The sequence below is a fragment of the Miscanthus floridulus genome, chromosome 7 (genome assembly GCF_019320115.1).
Source record: "Miscanthus floridulus cultivar M001 chromosome 7, ASM1932011v1, whole genome shotgun sequence".
Classification (NCBI taxonomy): Eukaryota; Viridiplantae; Streptophyta; class Magnoliopsida; order Poales; family Poaceae; genus Miscanthus; species Miscanthus floridulus.
The window spans coordinates 89,660,885-89,673,511 of record NC_089586.1 but is presented as its reverse complement, the minus strand read 5'-3'; the positions used below and the strand labels follow the sequence as shown (position 1 = coordinate 89,673,511).

Sequence of the window (12,627 nt, the reverse complement as noted above, 5' to 3'; positions counted from 1 at the left end):
ACATAAAAAGTAATTTTCTCATTGGTGTGTAATGGTGAGGTTGTTGTTTTCTAGCATTGTTAAACTACAATATGTTTAAACTTATCTATTCCATCGTTAATAAATTCTTTTTAAGCCAGTGCTCATGAATTGCTTGCTTATTCCATCGCTGCTGAATTTTTTCTGACCGCCTCTCTGTCATTTTGGGAACATTTGGCCTTCCTTTGGAGAAAATAGCTGTGCTTTGTTGTATGGACCCAGTATTTTTTTGTCTATTCCAATTTTTGCGATGATTAAGTGATTATGATGATCGTGTGAAACCTAGTGGAAATGCTCATGGTTCGTTGTGATCAGTGAGGGCCTTATATCTCTGGTTGTAATATGTTGAAAAGTAACAACAACAACAAATAATAATAATAATAATAATAATAATAATAATAATAATAATAATAATAATAACAATAACAATAACAACAACAACAACAACAATAATAATAATAATAACAACAACAACAACAACAACAATAATAACAATAATGATCATCATCATCACGACCAAGAAGAAGAAGAAGACATCTTTGGTATCACTTGCTACTACAGTGCGTGGTGGAGTCATAGCCAGTGAGAAAAAATAGTACTCTCCATTCTAAATGATAAGATGTTTTGTGATATATATCTAAATACATAACAAAAGCCATATTATCTGAAAAGAATAAAAAACATCTTATAATTTAGAATAGAGTAGTTTTTGCCAGCTTCTAGTTCATCTTGAGATTAGATATAAAAATAAATCTTTGCTACAATTTAGCTACATGGGCTGCAACAGGCCGCACAAGCGAGGCCAACTCGAGTCGTTTTGTTGAAGCCCTAGCGAGAACCGCCGCCGCCCCCGCCTCCACCACCGCTGCCCCCGTATCTCACTGGAGACCGGAGGGAGTGGGGATCCTTTGTTTTAATAAGTTTTCTAGTATATCGAGTCCTTTAAGGTTAGGATCTCTCAATGCCAAGTTTTTTTGGTACCGGAGATTTATCTCCTCCTTCTCCTCCTCCCCTGCAACGGCGAGGGCAGGGTGGATTCGTTTTTTCCATAGCAGCTTTGTTGAAGATGAGGATGACATCGACCGAACCGATCGACATAGTAACTTCCTCGGCACGACAATATGGAGACTTGGTTTTTCAAAGGACGACATCATATATATATATATATATATATACACACACACACACACATATATGTCTAATTCATACCTACAACGATTTTATTTTTAAGCCGTAGCAACGCGCGGATCATGCTTAGTATATATAGACCAAATTAAAGCACAAAAGGTGGAAACCATGAGCGGCTAATGGTGACACCGCGCAACTCCACGGAATGGAACTGACGATGCATCCAGCTCAAGCTGTGCCCGTAGGTTGCTTGGGGCCGTAGCCACCGTGCCCGTACTGGGGAGGAGTAGGGTAAGCCATAGGCGGCGGGTAGGGCGGTGGAGGATACGGCTGCGCCCACTGCGGCTGTCCCATCGCGACGCCCGGCGTGACGAACTGGCCCGGCGCCGGCTCGTTCGTCCACTGGAAGTAGACGTAGGCCGCGATGGCGCACCCGGTGGCCACGGTGGACAAGATGGACGCCGTGGCAAAGATGCCGCTCTTGAGCATGGTGCAGCCGTAGTAGTAGCCACGGCCGTAGCACCGGCCCCGCCTCCTCGCCGAGAGGTCCCAGGTCCCGCCCCGGTTCATCGCCGAGCCGTAAAGGAACATTACTGCCGCCACCGCCACCACCACCCTGACGAGGAGGCATAAATATGTATAACGACCAATCACAACCAAGATGTCTACCAACAAGCAATTGAGCGGCCGGCGGCATACCAGGCGATGGTGGAGAGCTTGACAGCGACGGCGCGCCTGCGGCCGGTCGTGGGTGCGTCACGTCGGAGACATCCGCTGGCCGCGGTGGCTATGGGCTATGGCCAGCCCTGTCAGCGTGAGCAGCGCCGCGGCGACGCCGCAGCCAAGCACCGGCATGCGCTGGTACACGTAGCGCTGCCCGTTGAAGCCTACGAAAGCCTGCGCGGCCGATCGATCGATGGATCGAAGTCAAACCAGGTGCAAACTGTGAGCCCGCTGCAGAACTCAATTTCAAGAGCAGAGATGAGGGAGTGCATAGCTTGCCTTGGACTTGGTGCTCTCCGCGATGAACCCCAAGGCGGCCGTGGCGAGGCCGAGCACGGCCACCACCGTGCTCACCAACACCACGCGTTTATGCATCCTGCAATGTCACACCGCTCTACCTCTCCAACAACTGATGGAATGGAAAGACAACAAGGGGCTGCAATATTTTTCTCTCATAACAAACCAGCACCAGCCAGAAACCAACCGGCCAGTAAATTAGTAATCAGTTGCTACTCTACCACTACGTCAGCCGGATTAGCAAGTCAAATGGAGAATTAAATCTGACAAGACAGATTAGCCGTGTGGCCACCATCACACGACATCGAAACATAGGCCCCGTTTGGTAGGGCATCACTTCACTAGTGAAGCCATTTTGTTTGCTTCTGCTCCACGAACAGTTCCACCGATAGAGCTGAAGCGGTTTTGGTAAACCGTTTGGCAAAATGGCTTCCCTATGAGAGCGTGTTTTTAGGGGCCTGGAGGAGGAGCCGGGAGAAGCCACTTTTTTTGGCTCCATCCCACCCCAAATCACTGTGAGAGCATGTTTTTAGGGGCTTCACAAGTGAAGCTATTTTACTTTACCCCATTTGGTAGAAAACGGCTCCAAATGGCTCCTGAAGCCGGTGGAGAAGCCCTGCCAAACGGGGCCATAATAAAGTATCCGTACAATATAGCATGGACGAGGTCAACATCAATGGCCCAGAATAGGGCATTTGATATTTCCCTGTTTCTGTCAGTTTGACTAACGGCAGCCAAGATGCTTGAGCAATCGAGATGGGCTACGAGTGGGCACCATCTGTCACTTCAGTTTCACGAGATTCGCTTTTCTTGAAAGACCGTCTCCGACAAAGAACCATATATGAGAACCTAAATCTAAAATGACCCAAAATCAGCCTCTAAGAATACCTATATAGAAGATCTATTTTTTTATCTGAGAGACACAACCTAAATATAGACATCATCTCTCTTGAAAACCCATTTGCAGAAAAGATTCTCTTTCGAGTCCTGTCGTTAAAGAAGATGCCGAATATGTATTGAACCATTTGACTGTAGTGCTACTAAAGAATGAATAAGTCTTATATTTTGGGTGTTGTTGTGCCTAAGGAAATAGAGGCGTTTTCATTTTTTTATAACCATGCCTTGGTGACACGGTCTACGCAGCACATATGAACCCTCTCTCTCCTCTAATTGTATCGCTTACACACCGATCTTTTCTAGGCTGAAAGAGTTGATATCCTGCTAGGCGCTAACACGAACACAGCCCTTTGCCACCCTTACTTTTGTGCGGTTGGTTCAGATCTACGAATTTGAGAGATGCATTTCAGAATTTCATAAGATGCATGCAGTCCTCACATAAATAGTAAATTTCTTATTGGTGTAAATGGTGAGGTGTGTTGTTTGCTACATTGTTGAACTACAATATGTTTAAACTTTGTTGGAATAAGTGGCCATATGCATCGCTGACGCAGAGACTATAATGCTTATTTATCACTACTACAGGAATCAATTTGCGCAGCGTGTTCAAAATGGGCTCCGTGGCGGGCACCTCTTTTGCCCGCCACAGTTAACCGGTGGCCGGCCAGCGAGGCCCCCGCTGTGGGAAAAGGGTTTACCGCGGTGGGCCACCTTACTTGCCCGCCGCAGGAAATCGTTATTTACCGCGGCGGGCGGTATGAATCACCCACCGCGGTTAATACGATTTACCATGGCGGGCTCTTTAAACTGCCCGCCGCGGTAAAGAGTTGATTTACCGAGGCGTGCGCTTTATCTTGCCCGCCACGGTAAAGCCTGTACAAATACACAGCACCACCCCTTCATCTTCTCCATGGGTCTTGCTCTCTCAAACTCAGGGGGGAGGCTTTGCCCTAAAATTTGAGGAAACTTTTGATTTGAGTTGAAGGGCTTGAATTTGAGGGAGGAGGACATCATAAGAGGTTCATAAAGGCTCTCCCTCTCTCCTTCCATCCTCTCTCTCTATTTCCATCACCTAGAGTTCTCTCTAGATCTAGATCAATTTTAATGGAAAAAATAATGTCATGTATTTCTTTAACTTTAGATTCATCATAGATGCATGCTTCATCTTTCACATCGTCATTTCCTCTCTTTTTCATGATTTTGGACGTAAAAATCATCAATTCCTCCTAATTCTTCTTTATTTGTTGATTGTGACGGATAATGTTTGCAGGTATGATGGATAAGTCGGAATGGATGTACCGGATCGATAGAGTGAATGATCCGCAGTACCTCTTTGAATTAAGGAAGTTTATTGCTGCTGGTAAAGCTCACCGTGAGAGACTAAAGCGGATGACAACCATATGTTCATGTTCTCGTTGCAAGAACCTGAAAGCCCACTGAGACAGCGAGGTGCAAACTCATTTGATCATGTATGGTTTCGTCGAGGGCTACACAGTCTAGACATTTCACGGCGAAAGAGTTGGTCCGAGTGGCGGTGCATCTGGAGTGAGCTCTTCGACACCGATGACGACAGCACCACCGATGAATAAAGATCCTTTAGGAGCACCTAGCTCCTCATCATCTTCAGCAGCAACTGCGCCAGCCGACAGTGACAACAGTTGTCGTGATTACATCACGGTGGATGATCTAATGCAAGACATGGCCGACAAAGCCGGCAACGGTGGGTATGGTCAGGATACTGTGAGCTAACCTGAGGATGTGCAGCTTGTTGAAGATCTAGTCAAACACTTCGATGAAGACGACGTTGTGTTGGGTTGCCCAAAGTGGTTGGAGAATTTCAGAGAGTTGAAGTAGGCGGCAGTTGATCCTCTCTATAAGGACGGCGGCGATTGTCTGAAGGAGTGCACGGCGCTCCGTTTTAACCTCCATATGTTGATGTTGAAGGCTCATCATGGTTGGTCTGACACTAGCTTCAATGAGTTGTTAAGCTACCTTGCCACCACGTACCCAACGGCTAACAAGGTGCCCGCCAATACTCATCGGGCCAAGAAGCTGATCCGACCAGTGGCGATGAAGCTTAGAAAGTTTGATGCATGCCCTAACCACTGCATCCTGTATCGGGGCAATGAGTATGAGAATTTGACAAGTTGTCCGCACTGCGGCTTTAGTCGGTACAAGAAAAATGCTGGTTGTCGTGTGGATGTAGAAGACGAGGGAGGCTTGTGGGGTGGTCGGAAGAAGAACAAGAAGGGGGCAAAGAAGAGCAGTGCGGCCAAATAGATCTCGGCTCAGCAGGACAATGAAGAAGAGGGTTACACGTACAGGAAAAGTCCAGCACTGTCGGTGTGGTACCTGCCCATGACCGATCGCCTAAGTGCAATATTCAGGAACCCGGACGATGCTAAGCTCATGTCCTGGCATGCATCAGCTGACCACCTGAAAGACAATGGCAAGCTATGGCACCCATCCGATGGCAAGCAGTGAAAGGATTTCGACGAGGCCTACCCGGAGTTTGGCAAGGAGCCCAGGCATGTTAGGTTTGCACTGAGTACCGATGGGATGAACCCATTCGGTGAGCTTAGCAGCTCGCACAGCACTTGGCCTGTCATGCTCACCATGTACAACCTACCTCCCCATCTATGTCAGAAGCGTAGGTACCTTATGCTGACCATGCTTATCTCCGGACCGAAGCAGCCCGGCAACGATATAGATGTGTTCCTGGAGCCGTTCATGGAGGAAATGAAGATACTATTTGATGTTGGGGTCCAGATGGTGGATGCATCCCGCAAGGAGAAGTTCACACTAAAAGCAATCATCTTTGTCACCATCACCAATTACCCCGGTCTCTTCTCACTGTCGGGGCAGATCAAAGGGAAGACCGGCTGCGTAATTTGCATCGACGGACCTGCTACACTTACCTTAAGGGATCCAATAAGATGGTGTACATGAGGCACATACGGTTCCTTGCCAAAAATCACAGGTATAGAAGAAGTATTACGAACAAATACTTTGACAATCAGGACGAGCCGCAGCGTGATCAACCGACGCAGACTAGTTGGGGGACAAAGGTGTATGAGATGGTCAAGGACATGGATCAGGTGGAGTTTGGAAAGAAGAAGAAGCCGCCTGAAGAGGGGACCAAGCAGACAAGGAAGCAAAAGTGGGACCAGACGGAGGAAGTCCCCGCCGTCGTTCCTTTCAAGAAGAAGTCAATTTTCTTCAGGTACCTGTTGTATTGGAAAACATTGAATACACCCCATGCCATCGACTGCATGCACCTAGAGAAAAATGTCTTCAAAAGCATGATCGGTGTCCTGCTGGACATCAAGGGCAAGACAAAGGATGGTATCAAGTCACGGACGGATCTTGTCAATCTGGGCATCAGGCTGGACCTTCACCCAGGACCGCCTCAGAACGGTAAAGTCGATATCCCAGGTGCGGCCTGCAACCTAACGCAATATGAGAGGACAGCTTTTCTTAAGTTCCTTAGGGGTATCAAGGTGCCGACTGGTTTCTCTTCCAACATCAAGAGCCTAGTCTCCATGAAAGACCTCATAATGACTGGCTACAACTCACACGACTGCCATGTCATGCTGATGGTGTTCCTACCAATTGCGATTAGGGCTATCCATCCAGAGTACGTGAAGATGGTCATCACACGGATGTCATACTTCTTTAACCGCATCACCCAGAAGGTCATTGATAAGGCTGAGCTGCCTGCCCTAAAGGAGTTCATCGCGGAGACCCTTTGCCAGCTCGAGATGTGCTTTCCACCATCTTACTTTGATATTATGCCACACCTAATGATGCATATGGTCGATCAGATCCATCAACTGGGCCCCGTGTACCTACACCAGATGTGGACGTACGAGCGGTTCATGTCCACCCTCAATAGATACGTCCATAACCGCGCTTACCCAGAGGGCTCTATGATTGAGGCATACACAACGGAGGAGGCCGTGAACTAGTGTATGAGGTACATAAGAGATGGGAGGGTGATTGGGCTGCCTGTCCATCACCACGAAGGCAAAACCTCAGGGATGGGGTGCACAGGCCGAAAAGTACGCACCGATGTGGCAAACCGAACGGTGCAAGAAGCTCATTACAACATCCTTCATCAGTTAGTGAGCATGGAGAAATACATTGAAAAGCACCTAGAAGAGATCTGCACCGCTAATGACGGACAATGCACGGAGGCATGGATCCAGAACCATCACAAGAGTAATTTCATAGAGTGGCTCAAAGAGCGACACATACCCCTTGAAGGATGCCCTGATGAAGATACGGAGACCGTTAAGAGGCTTGTGTTAGGCCCATCCAGCCAAATCACCACGTGGCATGGGTATGATGTCCAGGGCTATAGGTTCCACACGAAAGACAAGGACAAGAAGAGCTCGGCATAGAACTGTGGTGTTCGATACAAGGGCGAAGAAGAGTCCACGGGCCAGAGGAGGCAATACTATGGGCAAGTCGAAGAAATATGGGAACTTGACTATGGCCAAAACCTACGCATAACCGTCTTCCGTTGCCAGTGGGTCAAACCGAATGCGGTTGCAGTGGACAGTTATGGGCTAACCACCGTGGACCTCAAAAGTATCGGCTACAAAGATGACCCGTGGGTACTAGCAACCAATGTCGTGCAAGTGGCCTACTATATATATGCAGAGGACCCAAAAAGGCATGTGGTTGTGTTCGGAAAGCAGCGGATTGTGGGAGCTGATGGGGTGTAGAGTCCCGAACAATACAACAACTACGCAGAGCTCGAGTTTTTACCGATCATCCAAAGAAGATCAAGGTCGTCGAGGACCGATTCAACAAGTCTAGGTGATGCCGTGGGCCCGCCCCGACGGTGAGAAGAGGACGGTGAAAGCACCTGCACCAAAATGATATATGTATCCTAGAGACATATATGTAATAATATAGCTCGATCTATTGAAGACAAGTTTTGTAACTTATTATTAATATCATGGAACCATACTACTCTACTAGTACTACTGAATCTACTACTACTACTACTATACAATACTACTCTACTAGTACTACTCAACCTACTAATACTATAGAATACTATAAAATATTAACCGTGGCGGGCACGTAACAGCGCCCACCGCGGTTAATCAATTAATCGCGGCGGGCAGTCTAAGGTGCCCGCTGCAGTAAACATTTACCGCGGCGGGTGGCTTATATTGCCCGCCATGGTTAATCCGTGGCTATATATGTGCCGCTGCTCGCCCAAATTTTCTAAGTCTTTCGTGCCCTCGAATTCGACCCCGAAGGGCTGCCGAAACTTAGCGCCGCCGCCGCCATCCCCGCCACCGAGCTCCTCCGCGGTGACCCCTGCTGAAAGGTCCTAATATGGCTAGAGGGGGGGTGAATAGCCTATTTAAAAATCTACAAATCAACTAGAGCAATTTGATTAGTATGACAAATAGCTTAATGCAAACTTGCTCTAGCTCTACAAGGGTTGCAAGCCACCTATCCAACAATTCTAGTTGCAATGAATACTTAGGCACACAAACTAGCTATGTAATTACTCACTAAGAGCTCTCAACCTTGCTACTCTAAAGAGCTCAACTAGATGAATGTAAATAATAAAGCAAGCTCTCAATTCTAATTACACTAAAGAGCTTGTATCAACTAGTTTGCAAGAATGTAAATGAGTGAGTAGAGTGATTATACCGACGTGTAGGGGATGAACCAATCACAAGATGAATATATAGCCAATCACCGGGAGAATGACAAAGAAGAGAGACAATCGATTTTCTCCCGAGGTTCACGTGCTTGCCAACACGCTACGTCCCCGTTGTGTCGACCAACACTTGGTGGTTCGGCGGCTAAGAGGTGTTTCGAAAACCTCGTCCACACGATTGGACACCGCAAGAACCGACCCACAAGTGAGGTAACTCAATGACACGAGCAATTTACTAGAGTTACCTTTCGGCGCTCCGCCAGGGAAGGTACAACTCCCCTCACAATCACCGAAGGCGGCCACGAACAATCACCAACTTGTGCCGATCCTTCACCGCTGCTTCAACCGTCTAGGTGGTGGCAACCACCAAGAGAAACAAGCGAAATCCGCAGCGCAACACGAATACCAAGTGCCTCTAGATGCAATCACTCAAGCAATGCACTTGGATTCTCTCCCAATCTCACAATGATGATGGATCAATGATGGAGATGAGTGGGAGGGCTTTGGCTAAGCTCACAAGGTTGCTATGTCAATGAAAATGTGCAAGAGCGCTCCCTTGAGCCGGCCATGGGGCTATAAATAGAGCCCCCATCAAATAGAGCCGTTGTACCCCTTCACTGGGCAAAACACGCTCTGACCGGACGCTCCGGTCAGACTGACCGGACGCTGGCCCTCAGCGTCCGGTCGCTCGATGTCAGCCACGTGTCCAGATTCAACGGTCATCAGCCTCGACCGGACGCTGCTTCTTCGAACTGACCGGACGCTGAAGCCCCTGCGTCCGGTCATTTACAGTAAGCTCCCGAGCATGACCGGACGCGTCCGATAAAACTGACCGGACGCTGAAGCCCCAGCGTCCGGTCGTTTCCAGTAAGCTCCCCGAGGCATGTTTTTTCGACCGGACGCGTCCGGTCCACCTTGACCGGACGTAGCCAGCGTCCGGTGCTCAACCCTAGCCACTATGCCGTCTGACAGCTCGACCGGACGCAGCCTTTCAGCGTCCGGTCGCTGAGTGACCCAGCGTCCGGTCAGTAGACCGACGCCAGCATCATTTCGACCAACTCCATTTCAACTCTAACTTCTTCACCCTTGCTCAAGTGTGCCAATCACCAAGAATTTTGCATCCGGCGCAATAGAAAATAGACATTTCATTTTCCCGAAAGCGCCTTGTGCACATGTGTTAGCATATTTTCACAAATATTTTCAAGGGTGTTAGCACTCCACTAGATCCTAAATGCATATGCAATGAGTTAGAGCATCTAGTGGCACTTTGATAACCGCATTCCGATACGAGTTTCACTCCTCTTAATAGTACGGCTATCTATCCTAAATGTGATCACACTCACTAAGTGTCTTGATCACTAAAACAAAATGACTCCTACATTTTATACCTTTGCCTTGAGCCTTTTGTTTTTCTCTTTCTTCTTTTCCAAGTTCAAGCATTTGATCATCACCATGCTATCACCATCGTCATGATCTTCGTCATTGCTTCATTACTTGGAGTAGTGCTACCTATCTCATAATCATCTTGATAAACTAGGTTAGCACTTAGGGTTTCATCAATTAACCAAAACCAAACTAGAGCTTTCACCTGCCCCCGTCCTCCTACCCCGTGCGCGTGCCCCACCCCCATCCTTGGAGCCCGGAGCCATAGCTCTGGCCGCCGACACCGAGGGCCGCCGCCATCCCCACCGCCGAGCTCCTAGGCGGTGACCCCCGCCCCTGTCCTCCTCCCCCGTGCCCATGCCCCACCCCCGTCCTCAGAGCTCGGAGCCATAGCTCCGGCCGCCGACAACGAGGGCCGCCGCCGTCACCCCCGCTGACCTTGGTCGACCACACCGACGCCAAGGGCCGCTGCCTCCGTCCGCACGTCGAAACCCTAGCACTGTGCTCGCTCCTTTCTTCCCCGGCTCCATCTTCGAGGTTTGAAACTGTATGTGATTTCTCCCTTCTGTGTCCATTTCTGAGCAATGCCTATTTCTACATGTGGAACTGTGATGAATTGGAACTGCCTGTGATGAATTCAAACTGCTGCCTGTGATGCAATTAATTGAAAACTGAGCATATGCCACTACCAATGATGCCACTGCCAATGTTCAGCTACTGCTCCTATTGTGCATGTTGCTTGTGATGCCTTCTATTTCCTAATTTGAACTGAGCAGTGCCTACTCTTTTTCCTAATTTGAACTGAGCAGTGCATGTGATGCCTTCTATTTCCTAATTTGAACTAAGCAAATGGTTGTCTACTATTGCTGCCTACTTGAGATGAATGGCATATGTGATGCCCTTACTGCCTGTGATGCCTAACTTCAATAGTAATCTGAGCAATGCCACTGCCTATATGCTGCCTGTGATGATTTTTTCAACTTGCAGCTACCTGTGATGCTTTTTTTGACTGAGCATAATGCCTGGATGAATTGGGATGAAATTGGGATGAATTTTGATAAATTGGGATGGATTTGGGATCTATTTTTTGACACTATCTTATCTGTGTGGCATTTGCGATGATGATTTTTTGTTAAACTTATAAAAACATGTGCTGAGGCAGTGGCATGCAATGATGTGGTTCTTCTTGTGCTGAGGTAGCGACGATGAGATAGTTCCAGTTTCATGCATATCAACTCACGTAGCTCCTCCCTAGTCCCCCCTCCCCTATCCCTACTACTACCCCTATCTATAATACTATACTGTGATGTGATGCTATTTTATCCTATTTTTGGTGATGAGATCAAGTGGGCTTGTATCTAATCCTATTTTTGGATTTCTATTGCTGCCTAGCTATGATGCTAGACTTCAATGCTATTTTTGGCAGTGTCAATTTTTAGATTTCTGTTGCTGCCTGTGATGCTAGACTTCAATGCTGAGCAATGCCACTGCCTATGATGCCTCTAATAGGTTATGATGCCTATGATGCGATTTTGCATTCCCTTGCTTCCTTCTACAATAGTGTGAGTGCTCAGTTTGATGGCCGAAGACTTAGCCCTACCACTGTGTGCTCAGTTTGAGTGCTTAGTGTCCTACTATAGAATACTACTACTGCTACTATACAATCTACTACTAAACTCTACTCAATCTTCTACTAAACTCTGCTGTACAGCTCTTACTCTACTCCTCTTACTCTACTCTACTCTACTCTCACCTCCTCTAGTCTTCTACTCTATCTTGATGGCCGAAGGACTTAGCCCTTTGGGGCCGAATTTTGAAACTATCTTGATGGCTTTTGTTTGGTATTTGCAATGATGATTCTTTTCACACTTCTAAGCTGAGGCAGTGGCATATGCAATGATGTGAACCCTTTTATGCTGAGGCAGCGGTGATGATGATCGAGTGCCCCCGCTAAACTAGGATGACTTGTATACCAGATACAAGCAACCAGTTTAAAAGCGATGTGATGACAATGGGGCAAATCTGAGCCAACTACTACTACTTTACTACTCTAGTACTACTCTACTTTACTACTCTAGTACTACTCTACTTTACTACTCTATAACTGTGTCAATACAACTAAAATATGTATTCATTATAGCTTTCCAATGGCGGAGGAACTGATAAGCGAATGGCGCGACCCTACCCCTAGTGCATCATCATCAACTAGCCTCGAGAGCCAAGTGTCTGTGACCCTGAGGCCAACAAAGAAACATCGTACAGAGGAGGAAGATGATCCGACCTACCAACCGAGGGACGACGAAGTTGAAAGTGCACGGTCTCCAAACCCTGAACAGATACCGATGGTGCCTCGAGAATTGAATTTCGAGGAGGAACAAGTCAGGGACAAAGAGCCCCCTGCTCCATCTCCAACCACTTTAGGCAAGTCTAGGGGTCAGAGGACAAAGCTGAGAAGGGGGAACATGGGAGGCACCGGAGGGAAACCCACGGCG

The 12,627-nt window shown here is 47.7% G+C and overlaps 1 protein-coding gene across 1 annotated transcript; it reads right to left on the bottom strand.

Moving 5' to 3' along the window:
* Positions 1 to 1,374: 1,374 nt before the first annotated feature.
* LOC136466357 (uncharacterized) lies at positions 1,375 to 2,244 on the bottom strand. The gene is given in 4 exon segments (XM_066464722.1): positions 1,375 to 1,762; positions 1,846 to 1,943; positions 1,945 to 2,043; positions 2,149 to 2,244. Coding segments are annotated over 4 exon segments (681 nt in total).
* Positions 2,245 to 12,627: the final 10,383 nt, after the last annotated feature.